This window comes from Xenopus laevis, chromosome 3S, assembly GCF_017654675.1.
Source record: "Xenopus laevis strain J_2021 chromosome 3S, Xenopus_laevis_v10.1, whole genome shotgun sequence".
Classification (NCBI taxonomy): Eukaryota; Metazoa; Chordata; class Amphibia; order Anura; family Pipidae; genus Xenopus; species Xenopus laevis.
In genome coordinates, this window is record NC_054376.1 from 72,644,786 (window position 1) to 72,666,531 (window position 21,746).

The 21,746-nt window shown below is 39.5% G+C and overlaps 1 protein-coding gene across 2 annotated transcripts; it reads right to left on the reverse strand.

Annotated features, from left to right (window-relative positions):
- Window positions 1-13,621: 13,621 nt before the first annotated feature.
- LOC121402183 lies at window positions 13,622-21,147 on the reverse strand. 2 transcript variants are annotated; one of them, XR_005966659.1, is made up of 2 exons: window positions 20,222-20,686; window positions 13,622-14,634 (listed from the first exon to the last, which is right to left on the reverse strand). XR_005966659.1 is itself a non-coding variant. In XM_041588491.1 (2 exons), exons 1-2 carry the CDS (start codon window positions 20,961-20,963, stop codon window positions 14,244-14,246), a joined length of 660 nt encoding a protein of 219 aa, XP_041444425.1. In that variant the 5' UTR covers window positions 20,964-21,147; the 3' UTR covers window positions 13,622-14,243. The 2 variants fall into 2 exon arrangements, 1 of the variants encoding a protein (XP_041444425.1); XM_041588491.1 differs by lacking the exon at window positions 20,222-20,686 and adding an exon at window positions 20,695-21,147.
- Window positions 21,148-21,746: the final 599 nt, after the last annotated feature.

Genomic DNA, 21,746 nt, shown 5'->3' on the forward strand with positions numbered 1-21,746 from the left:
TGTAATCTATCAACAGTGACATCTGTGTGCAAACAATCAGAAAAGAAAAAATATGATGCCCTTAAGAATTCAGCCAAATATGATTTCTGCAAAAAGTGCTGGAAATGTTGCATATTTAAGAAAAACGGACTATAAAGTCAAAATAAGTTTGCCAAAATGAAAATAAACATTTAAAGTGAGAGTATCGCTTTTGGGTAAATATATTTATAGGTAGAAACTGTTTAAGAGTCATATAACACCATGTTGCATTGCAAAAGTGCTTGCATTATATAGACATACAGGCATCTCAGAGGTGGTAAGGTTTCTCAGTTCCCTAAACAGCTAATGGGCGCTGACAAATTTTTCTGCTTAAATTTTAAAGGGCAAAAAAAATCTGAATTATTAGAGAAAAAAACTTGATTTTTTCTAGATTTATTATGCTCCTAAACTGCTAAGAATCAGAATCCGAAAATACCTAGGCTAAAACCTTTCAAAATCATGTAGAAGAAAATGGTAGATGGTCCCTTTAACAAATAGAACATTTTTTTTACCTTCAGGATTCGCTATAGTCTTGGGATGCCTGTGCAGGTTTTTGTTCGATAATCCGATAATTTTGAGTTTTCTGGGCAACAACTCCATAAATTAGAGTTTTTGGAATGACAATTCTAAAAAGTCACACAATTCGACTTGATGCTCAGTTTTGTCAACTTTTTCTTGCACTCGCATTTTATCAGAAACAATTATTGATAAATTAAGGGAATTCAGGTTTGGGAGTTTGGTTAAATTTTTTTTAAATAAAGTGTGAAAAAATCAAGTTTTAGTAAATATGCCCCTTTCCTGCTTTTATTTTTTTTATACATATCAGCAATGCTTTCTTAAATCTTAAATGTTATTTCTTTCATATGTGCTTCGGACTTAGCAAAGAGGCCAGTTGGGGTTGTTCACCTTCAGACACTTTTCCAGTTCAGTTGGTTTCAGATAGTTCACTGGAAATAAAGCATTTTCCCAATTACTCATTTACTTCCTAATCATTGCTATGAGATTTTTAAAAGCATATTTATCAAATGGTGAACTCCACTGATAAATATGATTCTAAAAATCCCATAGGAATAAATAGAACATGGGTGAGTTATTCTGTGGTGAGTTCTAAACTCATATTTTGATAAATCAGCAAATTAGTTGAAATTAGTTGATACATTTGTTATCTTTAGCCTTGGGGAGCAAAATCGCTGAGCTTCATTAAAGGGGTTGTTCCCCTTCAAACACTTTTTTCCATTCAGTTGGTTTCAGATAGATCACAGACATAAAGACTTTTTCCAAATACTTTCTATGTTCTGTTTGTGACCGTTTTTTTAATATTGTCAAATTTTCACCTTCTAAAGCAGCTGTGGTGGGGGTCGCAGACTCTTTAAGGGCAGAGACACACGCTGCTATTTCGGGAGATTAGTCGCCCAGCGACTAATCTCTTCTTCGTATTTGGAAGGTGAACAATCCTATTAAAGAATTGCTACAGTAAATATTATTAGTGATTTCTAAAAAGATCTCCACTATGTGCTTATGAAAGTGGATAGGAAAATTGGAATCATTATATCACCTCAAGAATACCAGGGATTAGTTACTCCTTTAGGCCCCACAGTTTGGGAACTACAGGCCTAGACGCTTTACCAGTTATTGTGAGCACTTCTCCATCCTTTCACGTACATAACACCACAAGGAAAGTAATACTGGGACCTTTAAATATATAGTGATAATAAGTAATGGAGTGATTGAACATGAATGCAAAGCTATTAAAATCAAACTAAACACATGAAGGGAAGGTCATACATCTTGCTACCCATACAATGTGTATCTTAGATGAACAAATATCAGTTGCATAAAACTACTCCATGGACCTTCTTGTGGATCTTTAGCAGATTATTCAGACTGAAACAATATGTTTCCCCATAGTATTAAAAAACATTGGATTTGAATATACTGCATGAATGGTGCCAAATAAGAATTACACTACAGCTATCTGGTGAATACATTCTGTAGAAGAACAAGTTGTGTATATGTATATGTCTAATTAACCAACTATATATATATATATACATAAAATACATATATATACAAATGCTTGGGATGTGTTATGTGTAGTACATTGATACAGGGCACATACTTTACACACCCATGTACTGGCAAGAGATACACCATTCGCCAAAGAATGTCATGTGATACCACTATGGTAGTGTATATTATCAAGTGCCCACATGGCCTCATATACTGTGGGAAAACCATCAGAAAGTTAAAGGAAAGAAGTGCAATGCATAGGTCCAGCATTCGAGCAGCCTTGGACCCTGATAGGGCTGAAAAGGGTAAAAGTAAAAAACAAGATATTTCCCAACAGCTTGTGGCAAGACACTGGGCAGAAGCCAGACACAGCCCAGTGACATTCAGATGTATGCCCATTGAGCAAATCCCGAAAAGATCTAGGGGGAGATTATGACAACATGCTGCTAAAGAGAGAGGCATTTTGGATCCACGAGTTGGATTGCATGGCACCCAGAGGATTGAATAGAATATTGGTCCTCAGTTGCTTTTTGACATAAAGGTGTATTTTCCCCTGCTCTAATAGGCAGATGGATGATAATGTTTGAAATAATGATATCTTAAAAATATGCATAAACATGCGTGATTTAAGGAAATCCTTATTTTATTTTAGGTGAATTCATTATGTATGTGTCGCATTTGGAATCAAAGTAAGCAATACTTATGTTTTTATGTATCGATGCATAGCACTATTTTTTTGTTACATTTTGTTGTTTAATTTTAATTAGCACTTGTATCAATTTCCTTTCGAACTACATATACAATGAACTTTGTACACATACAGATGCTGGAGTCAGAGAGCGACACCAAGTGGTGGAATTTGGGAAGTGCTTTTCACATAAGCGATCTATGGAGACTTTTTTGCACCTATTGCATCAATGGACTACTAATGACATCATCTTGGCGCCTTTTTTCAAAAATGGGGGTTGGGAATGTGTGCATATATGTCACTGATCAATCACCCACATTTTATCTTTGATGAAGGCCCCAACGGGGGCCGAAACATTGGATACACGAGTGATGTTAAAATAAAGAATTTTGTCTTTGTATCTAACCAACAAACCAGGCACCTCCACCAATAGGCACTTCTTTGCAAATAACTAGAGGCGGCAATGCATGGAAGGGGGCTGACTTGAAGGCAGAGGAAGCAGAATGTGAGTGAAGAGGAACAGAATGCCTTAAAGGGATACTGTCATAGGAAAAAAAAAAATTTTCAAAACAAATCCGTTAATAGTGCTGCTCCAGCAGAATTCTGCACTGAAATCCATTTCTCAAAAGAGTAAACTGATTTTTTTTATATTCAATTTTAAAATCTGACATGGGGCTAGACATATTGTCAATTTCCCAGCTGCCCCAAGTCATGTGACTTGTGCTCTGATAAACTTCAATCACTCTTTAAACAAACAAAAGAACAATGGGAAGGTAACCAGATAGCAGCTCCCTCACACAAGATAACAGCTGCCTGGTAGATCTAAGAACAGCACTCAATAGTAAAAAAAAAAAACCCATGTCTCACTGAGACACATTCAGTTACATTGAGAAGGAAAAACAGCAGCCTGCCAGAAAGCATTTCTCTCCTAAAGTGCAGGCACAAGTAACATGACCAGGGGCAGCTGGGAAATTGACAAAATGTCTAGCCCCATGTCAGATTTTAAAATTGAATATAAAAAAATCTGTTTGGTCTTTTGATAAATGGATTCCAGTGCAGAATTCTGCTGGATTACCACTATTAACTGATGCGTTTTGAAAAAAACATGTTTTCGGATGACAGTATCCCTTTAACTTTAGTTGCATAATGCTCCAGGGCATGGCAAAGAATGGCTGCAGCCATTTAAACAAAATAAGGATACTCAAGAAAAAAATGTTTTTCTGGAATTGATTTGCATTTTAAAAATAGTATTTTCATTATTGTGTGCAGTTTTCATATTTAGTGATTGAAAGTGGTTTTTATCCTAATCCCAAACCATTAACCAGAGGACAATGCAATGTCCTGGAAATGTATAGGTTGTTTATTTGTGACCTTTTACATTAGTTTGTTTTGCTGTTTCAGAGCCATGTAGTTCACATACGTACAGACGGAGGTAAAGTGATCTGCCTGGGGACAGTCCATGGAAATGTGAATATTTATGCTTCAGCTCAGTGTAAGCAAGAATGGAAGCTGCCTTTTTTGAGGTTAATTCTTATTTTGCTATTTGTTACTGTAGGGAACCATAGGGTTAATTCCACATGTCTTGAAATCCCCTGTGGACTGAGCTAGGGGTTTCCCAGGGGCTGGACAATGGTGCCAGAGCCCTTGTGCTGGTGGCAGATACCGGAGTAAGCCACAAGGTGTCGCTGTTGTACCACTATAAAAGGAGATGCCATGTGCTCATACAGCCATTGTTACAGTTTTACTGTTACAGCCATCTGACTGCTGGATACTATTTCATGGAGGAGATAATGATTCAAGCTACCAAGATGTAGAGGCAGGCAGCCTCTGAGGCTGGGGTAGTCGACCCCAAGCCTGGAAGCCTGACTTGGAGGGTCTGGAGCTCCAAAATCTGCAATTCTGTGTGCTCACATTATAGACAACATTAGGAGCTGGATGTGAGGAGTCAAGGGGATAATCGTGCTCACGTTATGGACAGCGATGGGAGCAATACCCTGAAGGATTTAAAGCCTTGTTGTGTTCTTGGCTAGGAGAGCCTGGAGCTTCTAAAGACTTCATCACTGTGGATGTTTGTTCCAGCTCTGTGTGAGCCTACCTGTCTGTGTGAATCCCCAGGGTGAGTGTTGACTGAGGGAAGGTAGAAAAAGAATAAGATCCAGCGATCTCCTGTTTGGAAAACAGGCTGTTTGTGTGCCTGCCGTGTGGGAGCAAGTACTTTCCAGCGGGAAATTTGGGCAGGTTGTGCTACCTGGGACATTCATACTCTTTTGGGGAAAAGGGACTGAGACTCTCTGATTCTGCCAAAGGGAATAGTGCGGGACTTTGCCTGGCATGGAGGGCCAGGACTGCCACAGGTTCCCAGGGAAGAGGATCATTTATGTATTATGTAAATGTAGTTTTACTTACCCTTTAATTTACACTTCTTTATATAAAGTTGATGTTTTTATAAAAGCAAAGAGTGTTTGTTGAATGTTATTCCTAATGCACCACCCGCAGGTGTATTCCCGGATCCCATTATGTGGAGGCACTGCCGGAGAAGAAATCCCAGTACCCTTTTACCTTGTAAAGGGGACTCAGGGCCGGAAATAATGAACAACCTTGGCACCAGGGGGGTCGCCAAGAGGGTGTTACATTACTGTAAGACTGTCCAATTAATTATTGTGTACAAAATAATTCTTTGCACAGCCATCTTAATATCATCCCTTGCATATAGTGACTAGTGACTAGTCATTTTCATTGGAGACAAACATCACTGTTAATGTTGCCGATAGCAACCAATCCGCAATTAGAATTGAACAGTCACAAGTTAAGCTGGCTATAGATGCAAAGATCCGATTTGTACGATTTTCGGACCGGGTGTGGAGAGTCGCGACATTTTTCGTGCCATGGAGAACGGTCGTTTGGACGATCGGCCAGGTGTAAAAGGTTGAAGATAACATTTAAAAAACATACATAAAATTGTCTGTGTTGCTAAGACGACTTTGAGCCCTGGGAGGCAGTGTTGAAAAGTTTACAGATGGCAGGGAATCGTCCTTGTTTAAAGGAACAGTTCAGTGTAAAAATAAAAACTGGTTAAAGGAGAAGGAAAGGTTAAAACTAAGCGTTATCAGAAAGGTCCATCTAAATATACCAGTAAACCCCAAAAGTAGTGCTGCTCTGAGTCCCCTGTCAAAAGAAACACTGCATTTCTTTCCTTCTATCGTGTACACATGGGCTTCTGTATCAGACTTCCTGCCTTCAGCTTAAACCTCATTGCCCTGGGCAAGAGCATGCTCAGTTTGCTCCTCTCCCCCCCTCCCTTCTCTGCTGTAATCTGAGCCCAGAGCAGGGAGAGACTCAGGCAGTAAGTGGTGTCACACCAAGCTAATACTGCAGCTCCTATCCTAAACAAACAGAGTTTCTAGAGCTTTTTACTCAGGTATGGTAAAACATTCTACAGAATAAATATAGCATTCTAGCTTGCACTATTGCAGCTAATCTATTGGCAATAAAATGCCTCTGTAGCTTTCCTTCTCCTTTAAATACATAGGTTGTGCAAATAATGTTTGTAATATAGTTAGTTAGCCAAAAATGTAATGTATAAAGGCTGGAGTGACTGGATGTCTAACATAACAGAACACTACTTCCTGCTTTTCAGCTCTCTAACTCTGAGTCCTTAGTATTCAGCTTAGATTTAAAAGCAAACAGTTATGACCCATGTGCCCCGTCCCCCCTCAAGTCACTGATTGGTTACTGCCTGGTAACCAATCAATGGAAAACAAGAGAGCTGAAAATCAGGAAGTAGTGTTCTGGCTATTATGTTACACCCAGTCACTCTAGCCTTTATACATTACATTTTTGGCTAACTAACTATATTGAAAACATTTTTTATTTTGCACAGCCTATCAATTTATTCAGTTTTTATTTATATACTGAACTACTGCACTTGCCTTGCAACACAAATGAATAGTGTCCTATCCCCATTACCTGAGACTAATACCCGAATCATCTGTACATTACATGGTAGCCAGGAGCTGTCCTCTCTAGCATCTATTGCCAAACTTGTAATGTTCATGCAGATGAATTAGCAGAGATCCTTCCACCTTCTACATCCCTTTCTAAATGTTTATTTGTTTACCTCATCTGTGCCATCTCTACCCCATCTTCACTGGGCACTACCGGCAGTTTCACTGCTAACTCAGATTTGTACCCTATATCACAATATTCATAAGAATATGCCCGTTGGAATGGCTACTTGAAAACCATACACATGTGGTACCATCATGGCCAATAGTATGCATTGTGCATTGGTCTTTCCATTTTTCCTGATTCCAGAAGCAGTGTGCTCTACACCACTCCACGTGCAATGCTTTGTATTTGGCTCACATTAGATGTAGGTGTAAAATGCATGATTCTAGGCACACCCTGTAGTCAGTTGTAGGATAACTGATCATTCCTATGTGATACTCAAATGTGGCCACAAGATGGCCTGTGAATATTTATCTTTATAGTACTGGCTACAAATCCAATGCAGTCATAGTAGATACCAAATTGTTCAGGCATATTTTCTCTTATTTACAGAATAAAATGTGTTAAAACCTAGGTCATTACATTGTAGGTGCAACATTTCCCCAGTGCTGTTACCCACAGAAACCAAAGCTATTATATTCTAAATTTTATTAGTCTAATCAAAAGCAATTGCAGTTACTGTCAGATACTGACACTTAAAATTAAGCTGTTTTTTAAATATATGATAACACTGTCCTTCAAGTAACAATTACTTACAAAAGCAGAACTATCAGTGAAAAATGTTCAACATGACCTCTGGTAACTTTTAATGTACATTAATAATTTAAAGAGTATTTTTTGTGTCAGTATCACTATAAGTTCACAAATGAGACTTTTTATGAACTGCCTGGAGTTTGGTATCTTACTGCAATGAGGGCTAAAATTCCCCTGTCTTCATCACACCTTTCTTGACAGTAGGATTTAATCGTATCTAGACTGGGGTAATGTAATGTTAGACCTCATTTTTAAAGGAACATTTCAGTGTGAAAATAAAAACTGTGTCAATAGATAGGCTGTGCAAAATAAAAAATGTTTCTAATATAGTTATTTAGCCATAAATGTAATGTATAAAGGCTGAAGTGACTGGATGTCTAAAAGCAACAGATTCAAAAGCAACAGATATGACCCATGTGCCCACCCCTCAAGTCTCTCATTGGTTACTGCCTGGTAACCAGGGTAACCAGTCAGTGGAAACCAAGAGAGCTGAAAAGCAGGAAGTAGTGTTCTGGCTATTATGTTACACACCCCAGTCACTCCAGCCTTTATACATCACATTTTTGCCAAACTAACTATATTAGAAACATTTTTTTTTTGCACAGCCTATCTATTTACCCAGTTTTTATTTTTACACTGAACAATTCCTTTAACACGTTTTATTCTGTATAGAAGAGAAAATGTGCCTGAACAATTTGGTATCTACTATGACTGCATTCGTTTTGTAGCCAGTACTATATAGATAAATATTCACACTGACACAACAGAGGTTAATAATGCTTTGTGTTGTTTTACTACCTTTATCGATATTTGAGAATGACATGATGATTTACATGCCATTGAAGGACCCTTATAACACAATACAGCACTTTGTGTCCTGTTTAACTCAAGATTTAAATAGATATATTTTTTATGTAAATAAAATCTATTTCCTTCGGTTTTGATGAGCGAAATAAAATCTTTTGGATTTCCGTCTCCGCTTAAGTGGTACTAAGCAAATGGCCAAACATAAAAAAAAGTATTTTTTGTTTAACATAAATTCACAGAAGCCATCTCTTTATAACCTTCTGTGGAATATAGATATTATAGACCTAAACAGTTTACCTTTGGTAATCTATCTACCTCACAAGGACCAAACATGGAGTTGCTTTAAACACTATGTGTCCTGTTTAACTCAAGATTTGAATAGACAACATATTTTTATGAAAATCAATAGCGAAAAATTCTCTTGTGCATTTTAGACATGGTAGTTTAGTGGGGAGTCACTGGGTTAGAGAAGAGCATTTGCCATTTGCAACATAGTTTGAGCGCTGCAGATCTAGATAATGCTTGCAATTTTGGATAGAAATAAAGGAGAATTTATGGAGACTGAAAACACAGCTAAGTAATTATATCTTGTTATAAATAGTTTGAGTATTGTGCCAAGCAAAATATAGCTGGCTTATCTTAAGGGATTTTCCCCTTTGGCACACTGTCTAGAGAAACATTTGTACTCATTATGGCCAATAAAATCTTAGTAGCATATGTTTTGTTATTACTGGAAACAATATGGCCCTCTGAATTGCTTTAAAAAATACTTTCTGCAATACAACATACCTCCTGTTTATTTCCCTATAATATTTTGAGTTGTTTTGTGAACTCACAAGGGCTATTGTGGTATTTAATCTTGTTTGCCATTGCAGTTTACTATATAATCAGCTGGTTTTGTTAGAACAGGATGTATAGAAGAGCTTCCCTCACAAAGTGAAGCGATAAGAATGGTCTTCTTTCACTGCCCTGCTGAGTGGATGAACATAAATGTGGTCTTCTGACAAGCCTGTATAGGCCTCCATTATGATCCAATCATTTGCCTGGGGTCCAATCTAACAAATCAGTCCAATTTGGTTATTTGATGTGATCATAACATGTTATATCTACATTAGTAAAGATCACTGTTATAATTTCGGGACAACATTTTTTTGGGATAAAGATACTAATTTAACACTAAGGCATACGTTATGGCCCTGGGAAACGTTATGGGAAACGTTATGGGAAACTGAATTATTAAAATGGGAGTATATAATTATATACACTTTTTTATTTATGAGCAACAAAGATAGAACTTATTCTTTAAATACATTCCTATTCCTTTAATTAAAATATGTTTCTTTGTTCTTTTTATTATAAACCGGTACCAAAGCATTGGTTTACTCTCATCTTACCATAGTTAGTTAAACTATAGATACTGAGCTCTGAATAAATCACCACCTCCCTTCACCCTTTGTTGTGACTGTTTTGTTTAGTCATCTATTATGCAGGGGGATTATCTGTGCACTGGTAACCCAATTATCTACCTCGTTAGTACTAAACATGGGGTAGATTCAGTTTTCCCGTTTAACTCAAAATAGATTTTTTTTGTGATTAAAACAATTTTGGCTATATACACCAGGGGGTATACTGCCCCTTTATGAAAATCATTTGTGATTACTGCACAAACCAAGTAAAATTTCCTAAAATTTTCCTAAAATAGACAGCAGATTGGAGCCACTTGATGTTTGCTGTCTGGTAATAAAATTCTCTGCAGCCCAAATACCCAATTTCCTTTGTAATTAGTACTACATTCCATTTTATGACTGTTTATGACTGGCTTTCATGGAGTAATTTCAAAGTGCAAAATATCTTAAATATGCTTAATATAGCTTACATATGAATTACATTGAGACAAGAGATATATACAATATATACAAAATTAAGCGTAGGACTGGCCAGATATGGGATGACTTTGACGTAGTTGGCCAGCTTAAATATATTGCAATATATGGACAAACAATTCCTGTTTTGCTTAAAGGGTAAGGCATTTTTCAGTAGCAGTATGTACAAAGGGGCAAATTCACTAAGATGCGAAGTTGCGCCAGGCGCAACTTCGCCGCACTTCGCCGCACTTCGCCAGGCGTAGTTTCGCCAGCGCTTCGCAAATTCACTAAAATCCAAAGTTGCGCACAGGTTGTACAAGGTTGCGGAGTTGCGCTAGCGTTGTTTCGCTATATAAAGCGAAGTTGCGCTAGCGAAGGCTAATTTGCATACGGCGCGAAATTCAAATTTCAATGGAGGAACACGTATCTGCACTACAAATGCCTAGAAAACCTTCAAATCTGCAAATAAAAATTTTATTTTGCCCTACACATGTGCCCACTGTCTAGGTAAGTTGCCATGAGTCAGGAAAAGTAGGGGGGAGGAAGGGGTGCCCCAAAAAAATTTCGATCTTTTTCAGCATATCAGCCATCATGTAGAAAACACGCCAGCGTTTTTTGGGACTTAGAAAAAATTTTTGACTTTTTTTGAAAAAATCCCTATCTACTCTATTGCGCTTCGCCAGGTCTGAGGTGGCGAAGGAAGTCTAGCGTAAAAGGTAGCGTTCGCTACACTGCGCAAGTTAGTGAATTTGCGTAGTTTCATCGCTAGCGAAGATTCACCTGGCGTAAGGTTGCGAAGTAACACTAGCGAAACTACGCCAGCGTTCGTTAGTGAATTTGCGCAGAAGCGAAAATGCCAAACGCTAGCAAATTAACGCTAGCGTTCGGCGCTTCGCGCCTTAGTGAATTTGCCCCAAAATGTCTCTGTCTTAAATATATTGATAATGGGTTGAGTGCAGAGGACTCTTGTATTTGTCTATATGTATTTTGTGGTCACAGCCTCATTGCACCCCTGACTAATGGTTTTAAAAATTAGTGGTAAGCACAACTTTCCCTTGTTTGTTATGTATAATGATATAAACCTTTTTTACTCATGAGCAACATAAATAGAACTTATTCTTAAAATACATTCCTATTCTTTTAATTAAAATATGTTTCTTGGTTCTTTTTATTGTAAACCGTTAACAAAGCATTGGTTTGCTCTCATACTTATCTGTGCACTGGTAACCCAATTATCTACCTCGTTAGTACTAAACATGGGGTAGATTCAGTTCCCCCATTTAACTCAAAATAGATTTTTTGTGATTATAACAATTTTGGCTATATATACCAGTGGGTATACTGCCCCTTTAAGAAAACCATTTGTGATTACTGCACAAACCAAGTAAAAAAGTTAATATTTTCCTAAAATAGACAGCATCCTTTAGTAACACCCAGTTGTCCGGGTGCTCAGCAGACAATGAGTTGGACAATTTGTGATTATAACAATTTTGGCTATATATACCAGTGGGTATACTGCCCCTTTAAGAAAACCATTTGTGATTACTGCACAAACCAAGTAAAAAAGTTAATATTTTCCTAAAATAGACAGCATCCTTTAGTAACACCCAGTTGTCTGGGTGCTCAGCAGACAATGAGTTGGACAATTAACATCCATAAATATTCCACACTGGGCCAGAGATCTGACCGAGTGCATTAAATCTTGTTCACTGATTGAAAATAATTCTGTCTGTAAGCTTTTGTCAGGCACAGAGTGCAGGTGGGTCTTCAGTATTGACTCACATTAAAGCCAGATTTTACTTAGACAAAATATAAACATACATTTAAAGCAAACCATTTTTCCTCAGTCTCTTATTCTTGTTATTAGGCTTATTTCAGTAATTTTCAGACAGATCTGTTACTATACACATAACCACAGTTCAAAACATAGTTAACATAGATATTATAGTGCACATACACAATGAAATGTGTTTAATGTTAACTGCCTTTATTTTTATTTGAATATAATAAAATAGTAAGTTAACAATAGTTTGGCCCCTGGGTTGTATTAAATGTGGGGGTACCATGACAGGGTGAGCCACCAAGTATTTAGTCACCCAACATGCCCCAAAGTTGTTTTTCCTGTGCTTTTAGGAGCAAGCTTGGCTATTCATTTTATGGCAAATGAGATAGAAAGTGTCTCTTTGAAATGCCTGCTCCATCACAGTGAGATATAATAATAAAGTCATACACTGAATGATGTAAAATTCATGTAATTAAAATAAAGTATAAGATGTCATGGGACAGGTGTAACTGTCATCAGGAGTGTATTTTGAGATATAGGGAGGGGTTTCATTGGTAAGGTCTTGAATATGAGTGTTAGTATTTTGATTCATGGGAGATTTGGAATTATTGAGGGGATTTACATAGGGGAGAGGTTGATGAGTCTAGCATCAGTGTTTAGAACAGATTAAAAGGTGATATATTGAAACACCCACAAGGAATATGTTAACAGTAGTCAAGGCTGGGAAAAAAATTAAAGACTGAATAAGTGTGTCACGGTCGGCACCCTAAATTCAGAACCAATGCTAAGAACCCTGTTCTCGGCTCTTGCTTCCGCTTTTCACCTCAGAAGGTGCCCTCAGCTAATCGGATGCCGCCAGGTCTTATTAAGAGAGGTGCCAAGCGAAGGGTTCTGAATGAGCAAAGGGGCACGATGGAAATGCAAAGTCTTTTGGGCAGAAGGTCGCGGTACAAGGTGTAGACAGAAGCGTAGTCAGATCAGGCCGAGTCGGAGCAGGCAGAATACAAACGGAGTCAGGCAGGCAAGGGTCAAATCAGGAGATCAATCAGAGGGGATATGGATGCAGAAGAGTCGGTTATCAGGCAGGGTCAGGATTCCAGAAGTCAAGATAATCACAAATAGGCAGGGATCACAACAGATAATCAGAATCAGAAGCTTTAACAGCACAGGGGCACGAGGAACTCTAAGAGAAGAAACCTATAAAGGGCAAAGTACTGCAGCCCTAATGCGCCTTTCAAACTTTCAAACTTCGCGCCATTGCACGCTGATGTGGTGGCGTCCGTAAAGAGAGCAGCGCACCCTTAGTGCTCACAACGCGGAAGAAGAGGTTATATACAGACAATGGGGGTTATTTATAAACACCTGGGCAGTAACCCATGGCAACCAATCAGATGATTGGTTGCTATGGGTTACTGCCTAGGTGCAAATTTGCCCATTGTTTATAAATGAGGCCCAGTGTTTTACAGATAAAAACAGCAAGATGTGGCAAGTATTTGGATATGCACTGAAAAAGCCATGTTATAGTTATAGCGAGTGTTAGGGCCACTAAACTCCACTGTGCTATCCCTGCACTGTCCTTGCAGCTGCGAGCCGGCTCGTCTTATACTTGATGCAACGCAAACCATCTGATATCATCTCTCCAAGCGTGCTGATCAGGGAACTTGCAATGAACGACACTGTAGGCTTGTGTGTTGCAAAACAAGTTCAGTTTATTATGGGTAGTACTACAACTTATATAGCATAGTAAACAAAGAGATTCCATTGTGATGACATACACAATGTGATTACCCTATATTTGGTAATGTTTGAACACCTGAGTGGCTATAGTAGGTTTACACAGTCTACAACTTGTGTGTATTTGATAAGAAGCATACTTGTGCAATCAAGTGTTCAGGCAGGAAAAGACATTAGCCCTTTGCAATCCCTTTCAATCCCCCTTTTAGTCACATAAGTGACTATACGCGAACAGCATGAATAAGCTTAAGTTGCAAGCCCTCAGAAGAAGTAATTAAAGATGAAGTTAATTTCCTGATATAGGGAATTATACAGCAGAAAAGAAATGAAACAAAAATTAAGACAATCAATAAGGTGACACCGATCTGAGCTAAGATTTTTTTTGCCAACGGAGTTATACCAGAAGGTGGTAGTGCCATCACTTTGTTTGATTGCAACTTGTCATTCATTAGTAGACTGACCTCCTAAGGTGGCGATGGGGTTTGATCGTTCATGGCGATGGAGTGTTGTATTGCTCTTGAAAAACTGGTAACAAACTGATCCCAAAGGGCTGTGAGGGTTTGGGTAACATATGCAGTTAAGGATTATCATAATCGGGAAAAATAGAAAAAGGAAAGTGCCAATTATGCACCATAGTGCATATTTTGTCGACTTCCTCATCATCATCGGTGGTAGGGGTGTGAGGTCCTGAGACGTCATCTTCGGGTCCTTCTGTGACGGATTTGGTGGTGGTGTCCTGTTCCGTGTTGTCAGTTTTACTCAGTTCCAGCGTTGGAAGTGTTGGCGCGAGTTTCACTCGTGAAGCGTGGATCCAATGGTCGCTGGCATCGGTGAGGACTGCTGTCCGTGTGATGGCAATCACTGTGACACGTGGGCCAAATGGGAATAAATGGGAATCCCCCTTTTCGATAGCGATGGAGCTGTCGAACCACAACAGGATCGCCTGGGCGAAATGGATGGGTCGGCTCCTGGGGGGGCAAAGGAAAAGACAAAGAAACATCACCATAGATGCCATTCAATGTAGTAATAAGATTACGTACATACTCCTCCTGAATTAAATTAAGATCAGTGTGTTGGATGACTAAGGGGCCTTTGACCCAGGGAGTGGGAAATGGGCGTCCCATGACAATTTCAAAAGGAGATAATTTAGTAACTGAATGTGGTGTCATGCGTATTTCAGCTAGTACTGCAGGTAAAAAGGACTTCCAATTAGTCCATGTGGCAGATGTGGCTTTGGTGAGCTTATCCTTTATGGTGCGATTCATTCGCTCAACAACACCGGCACTCTGTGGATGGTAAGGAATGTGAAACTTCCATGTGATTAGTAAGGTGGAAATTAGAAGCTGGAGGACCTTACTAACAAAAGCTGGGCCAATATCGGAATTAATTTGTTGCGGACAACTAAATCGGGGTATGATGTCATTAACTAGGAACTTAACAACGGTTTTGGCGTCCTCGTGACGGCAAGGGAAAGCTTCTACCCAGCGAGAGAAATGGTCGGTAAAAACGAGCAAATATTGCTGTAGTTTGCCAATCTTAGGAATATGAGTAAAATCAACTTGCCAGTGAGAAAAGGGTGCAATTGGGGGAGGCAAATTTTGGTGTACTTTGTGTGTTTCTAAGGTGTTGGCCCTAAGACAGGTGAGGCAAGTTTTAACAAAGGTAGAACAATGCTGTCTGAGATTCTTTGCGATTAAATGTTTTTGCATTTCAGCCAAAGTGAGCTTAGAACTCCTATGGCCAATGCCGTGAGCTTGAGAGATAAGTAGGGGTAGACTGTTTTCGGGGATACCCACTTTGCCTTGGATGGAATAAAGACCAAACTGGTCAAGGGTAAGATTTTGCTGTTCCCAAAAATGCAGGTCAGTCTGAGTGGCAAATGTTTGCAAATACTGTAGAATTTGACTGTCTGGACAACTCGGAGGTGTGTGGAGAAACATGGGGATGACAGTGAGAGTGGCAGAGGATGCAGTAGTTTTGGCAACCTGGTCTGCTAGGGCATTACCGAGGGAAATCTCGTCAGTTCTGTTGGTATGTGCCCTGCAATGGATAATTGCAATTTCAGAAGGAAGTTGGATGGCCTGTAAAAGATTATCAATGAGGGCAGGGTGTGCGATGGATTTCCCATCTGTAGTAACATAACCTCTTTGTTGCCAAATTTTGCCAAAATCATGAACTACCCCAAAAGCGTATCTACTGTCACTGAATATATTAACGGGGCAGTTGGCAAACAAGTGACAGGCCCTGGTGAGTGCTATAAGTTCTGCTGCTTGTGCAGAATTAACAGGGATAGACTTAGTCTCGAGTACAATATTAGGGAGTTGGACAACTGAATATGCTGCTTTGTAGGTGTCAGCAGAAGGCCTGGAGCAGGAACCATCAACAAAAACATTAGTAGCATTTTGCAAGGGAGTGTTAGTTAGATTGAGTCAAGGTGAGGTAGAGTAGTGGATAGATTCAACACAGTCATGAGGATCGAGTATAAAAGCATTAGTAGGGTCAGACAGATGTAATAGAGCATGCAGTATGGCAGCAGGCCCTTGAGTGTTGATTGCGTATTTGATCTGTAAATTTGCAGTACCTAATAGAATAACTTCATAGCCACTTAATCTTTGGGAGGTCATGTGTTGGGTGGTAATGTTCTTCAATAGGTGTGTAACTTGATGTGAGGTGTGCAAAATAGTATTGTGGCCTATTGTGACAGACTGTGACAGTTCAACAGCCATAGCACTAGCTGCTAAAGCTCTGAGACACGCCGGCATCCCCTGTACCGGAAGCGGCATTACTTTGGAAAAATAGGCCACAGGACGAAAACTTCCCCCAGATTCTTGAGCACAGACCGCAGCCATGGTTTTACAGGTGTCCTTGACATACAAATGAAAAGGTTTAACATAATTAGGTAAACCAAGCGCAGGTGCTGTAACCAATGTCTGTAGGAGAGAATGAAAAGCATTAGTCATTTGTTCAGTCCATTGTACGTAAGGTGGTGCATCCTTTTTAGTACATTGTCTTAAGATATTGTCAAAGTAAGAACAGTTCGGTATCCATTGACGGCAATAGTTGACGATGCCAAGGAAGGACAGCATTTCCTTTGGAGTTTCAGGTTTTTTTATCTTAGTCAGTGCTTGTACTCTCTTTGGGTTTATTTGTCTCTGGCCATGGGAAAGAATGAATCCCAAATATTCAACAGTCTCAGCCCCCATCTGAGCTTTATGTTTAGCAACCTTATGACCCTCTGCTGCCAGATGTTGCAGCAGTGAGGTGGTATCATGGTGGTTAGCTTCCTGGCTTGGACTACACAACAATAAATCATCAACATATTAAAGCAGGACAGAACCATGGCCTGGGGCCCATGACTTAAGGGTATGCTGGAGCACCAGGGAGTAAGCCGCTGGTGAATCCACTAGGCCTTGGGGGAGGCGTTTCCAGGTAAGTTGGAACCCCTCAAAAGCAAAAGCCAAAAGTAACTGTGTCTCAGGGTCTACTGGAACCAAAAAAATGCATTAGATAACTCCAAAACCGTGAACACCAAAGCATCACACGGAATGAAGGTAAGAAGAACCGTAATGTCTGGCACAATAGGTACAATTGGTATAATTAGTGAATTAATAGCTCTTAAATCTTGTACAAATCGAAATTCGTTGTTCTTCTTAGGAACTGGATTGATGGGAGTATTGTAAGGAGACACAACACTAGTGAGGATATCCTGATTAAGGAATATCTGTATTAACAAGCGGATACCATCTAACTTTTCCTGTGAAAGAGGGTATTGTTTTATGTATACTGGATGTGAGTGTGGTTTAAGTAGTGCTTTGTAAGGTGTACAGTCAACAAAGCCCACATCAAATTTGTCATTAGCCCATACAGACAGAATGGAAGGGTTAGTAAAAAGGTCGTTAGAATTTAGAAAAATAGAGTTAGTTTCGGAAACAAAAATATCTGCAGAAAGGCCCCCATCAGGGGAAATTCTGATGGATTGAAATCCTAACTTGTGGAATAGATCTCTGCCTAACAGATTTTCGAGGCACCCAGGGATGAGTGTAAATGGGTGTGAAATGGTACGGGTAGAGCCTGGGCATACAATAGGTAAAGGCGGTGTTTGGAAAGTGGGAGTTAGTACCCCGTGGTGGCTCCCGTGTCCACTAGGAATAATAAATCCACTCCTGCAATACAATGTATGGGTCTGCACTGAATGAAGATGAGATGACAGGGAAAAGTGGGGTACAACCTTCAGGGCAGCCCTATGTAGAACCTGGCCAGTTGATGGTGTGTCTGGGAGTGGAATTTGTCGAAGTCTGGGGTTGTGTGTGAAGTGCTTGTGGTTGAAATGTTGGGGCTGGGGCATTAGGGACTGTTTGTTGATTTTGAAAAGTAGGACGCGGCGTCCCGGGGCATTGATTACGCCAGTGGCCAAATTCATGACACTTAAAACATTGAGTATCATTTGGTGAAGTATTGGAGTTATTGGGAGAACCCCAACTATTATTCTGATTAACCCAATTACGTCTACCTCTTCCTCTACCACGACCTCCATTCCAGCGACCTCTGCCATATCTTCCTCTTTCAGCGTATTGATTATTAAAACCCTGAGGATTATGAGAATACATTTCTGTAGTACTGTTTGGACCAGAGATAGTCCCATTTTGGGTATTGTATTCTGGACTAACTACTTCCATATACGTGCCTTGTACTTTCTTATCTGTTCTAATGAGGTTTTCGTAACAACTTGCTGCTTCTTTCTCTATTACTCTTTTCTGGAAATCTCCTGAGGTGAGTGTGGGCCATTCTGAAATAAGTTGTTTAGTAGTAAGACTAAATTGAGGAGTCATGTTTCCCAAACATGTTTGAACCTTTAGTTGAGACATGTTTCCCTCAGAGGAAAGGGCGGCTTCCTCTTTCCATACTTTATAGAATCTTTTGACAAAGTCACTTGCTGTTTCATGCGATTTTTGCTTACATCCCAGAGCGATCGACATAGACTGTCGATCGGTCCATAAGCGTTTCATTTCCTGTTCTACCTCCTGCCACATGATATCTATGCCTGCTGGGGTATTTAATAGATATTGAGCAGCATTCATGGCGTTAACATTAACAGGTACAGAGATTGAGGGAACCTTAGTCCAATCCCATCCTGATTCAAGATCGTAGCCCAAGATCCCATCAATAATCAATTTTATATCAGACTGATGCATACATTGTCCTTGACACATTCTTTTTAAATAAACAAGACACGCACCGGGATTCTTTCTGGGATCAGGGGCATTAGCAAGTATATTTTGTAAATCTGTGGGGCTTAAAGGTTTCATTATGAGTTGTTCACCAACAGTAAGAAAAGGATACTGTTTTGTAACTGGATATTGATCCCCCCTTTTTTTAGGTTCTCTTTTCCTTACCGTCATCTTCAGGACGGCAGGCAGGAGTGATATGAACTATTTCATAACCTGCTTGAGTTATTATGCCCATATCTTTTTCTAATTCGGGCATTTGGGGTATCTCGATTTTTATCAGTATCTACTGTATCTAAGCCAGATAGGGGGAAGGCCGGCAATGGGTAGGCTGCAGCTTCAATCATACGGGGTGGGGCAGGGACAGGCATTGGTTGTTGAACCAATGGGGCTGCTTGGACTAGTGCTATAGGGGCAGCTTGGGGTACTATAGGAGCAGAAGCTACAGCAATGCAAATCTCATCATCCTCCACGGTATCTGGTTTATGTGTCAAATTGGGGTAGATAGCCATGTAAGGGGGTGGGGTAGTATTAACAGTTTGATCACAGGTTGTAGAGCATTGTGAATTGTGTCGTTTAAATAGTTTTAAAACACCAGTTTTTCGTGGATTGTAGTTCTTAGGGAGGGAAGGTGTAGAGTACCAACCTGGGGCAATCTTAAGACAATTTTCCCCACCCGGTGTCATATATGTATAATCCCATTTAGGGTCACCTTCTTTCTTCTGAACACACATTTGATAAACTATATTCATATAATATAAATCATTAGCTCCATCACGTGGAAAAGGATTGTCTAGTTCTAAATGTTCACACCAACCTGCAAGATTATCTACCCAGGGGTCAACATAAAATCCTCCAGTAGGACTACATCTATACACATACTGTTTGCAAGTCTCATTAAGGAGGGGCGGTGGTAAATTTTTTGAAGTCTTACCACCCATCTTGATTCAAGACAAGTACAGTCTACACATAAGATTAGTAAGTATCAAAAAGAGAAAAAGAAGGTATAGGATAGACTAATTGGTGGTGTAATGATTAAATGTAACTCACAGTTTTCCTAACGAGAACTGTTTATTTGTTCTTATATTATAGGCTGACTCTCTGTTACAGGTTTATTCACCTACTGCCTGGACTCATAAATCTAAACTTTTTGCAGGAAAAATAGCCTCGAACTCTGAACACGCAGAGTTTATACGTCTACGGTGTATAATGGGATAAGAATAGGCCGAAGGAAGAGAAGTAAAATAAAGTCAACAGAAATATTGGTTAATCAATTATGTGGACTATCGAATTCAATTAAAAAAAACAAAAAAAACAAACATCTCAATACCTTAAATTCTTATCAAAGAACGTGTCATGTACGATTGCAACAAAACAGAGAAGCCAGGGCTGAACTGAGATCAAGGTCCCAACAATACCCGTTTAGCAACTCGTGATCACTCTTAACGCTGCAACTGTTCACAGATATATTTTAAAACACAAATACACAAATACACAAACAAGACAAGACAATAATACGCATGGAAAGATGAATCAGTCAGTAAGAAATGGTTCCCGTGCACAACCTGAGTATCCCTATTTTACTATACTACCATGGGATCTCTATAACCAGTCTCAACCATACATGAGACAGTCTCAACCATACATGAGACACTTTAAGCTGCTAATCATGCCCTTGTCTCAACCATACATGAGACAGTCTCAACCATACATGAGACACTTATTTAAACTAAAGAATCGGTCAATCGGAAAGAGCCAAAGGTAAGAGAAAACACTGTCAGTTCAGACAGTGATTCTACTTACCTCTGGATTTCCAGCCGTTCCACTTCTGACACCAGAAAACTGTTAGGGCCACTAAACTCCACTGTGCTATCCCTGCACTGTCCTTGCAGCTGCGAGCCGGCTCGTCTTATACTTGATGCAACGGCAAACCATCTGATATCATCTCTCCAAGCGTGCTGATCAGGGAACTTGCAATGAACGACACTGTAGGCTTGTGTGTTGCAAAACAAGTTCAGTTTATTATGGGTAGTACTACAACTTATATAGCATAGTAAACAAAGAGATTCCATTGTGATGACATACACAATGTGATTACCCTATATTTGGTAATGTTTGAACACCTGAGTGGCTATAGTAGGTTTACACAGTCTACAACTTGTGTGTATTTGATAAGAAGCATACTTGTGCAATCAAGTGTTCAGGCAGGAAAAGACATTAGCCCCTTGCAATCCCTTTCAGCGAGAAGGTTAAAAGCTTCAGAGATGAACATGTCATGGACTTGATTACATTTATAAGTAATAGATTTTGCATTCCGGTGCACATGGGAAAGGAAAAGAGGGTGATGGCTTTATGTGACTGTATTGTATGTATTGTATGTATTTAAGTTTGAATAATTAGTGGTGCATAAGGTCTTATAGACTGTAGAAGAGGTTAAACCTGTGACTGTATTTAGAAAGGGATGAGGGAGGGGACCATAGTTTGGGGAGACATCTCCAGTGAAACCAGACTTGTCTTGTTGACAAAAGTAATGAAGAGATGTCCAGTATTCAGTGGAAGGTTCCAAGCCAACTATTAATCCAACTGCTGTTTAACCAACTTGATATGTTGTAGTTAAAGTAGAAAGGAATGGTATAATGACAAAGGGGTGCTAAAATGTTAGGCACCACCAAGCGATTAGAATTGGCCACATGAGTCCCCAGGCTGGTGCTCCTGTTGGCTGAAAACTGCACTGACCTGGGCTACTGCTGTAGGAGCACCATTCTACCATCTTCTTTCTGGATCTTCTCTATGTTTGGCTGTATTTTAAATTGCTCCCCTGCCATGATTTTGCTATAGAGCAAAGGGTCACATGG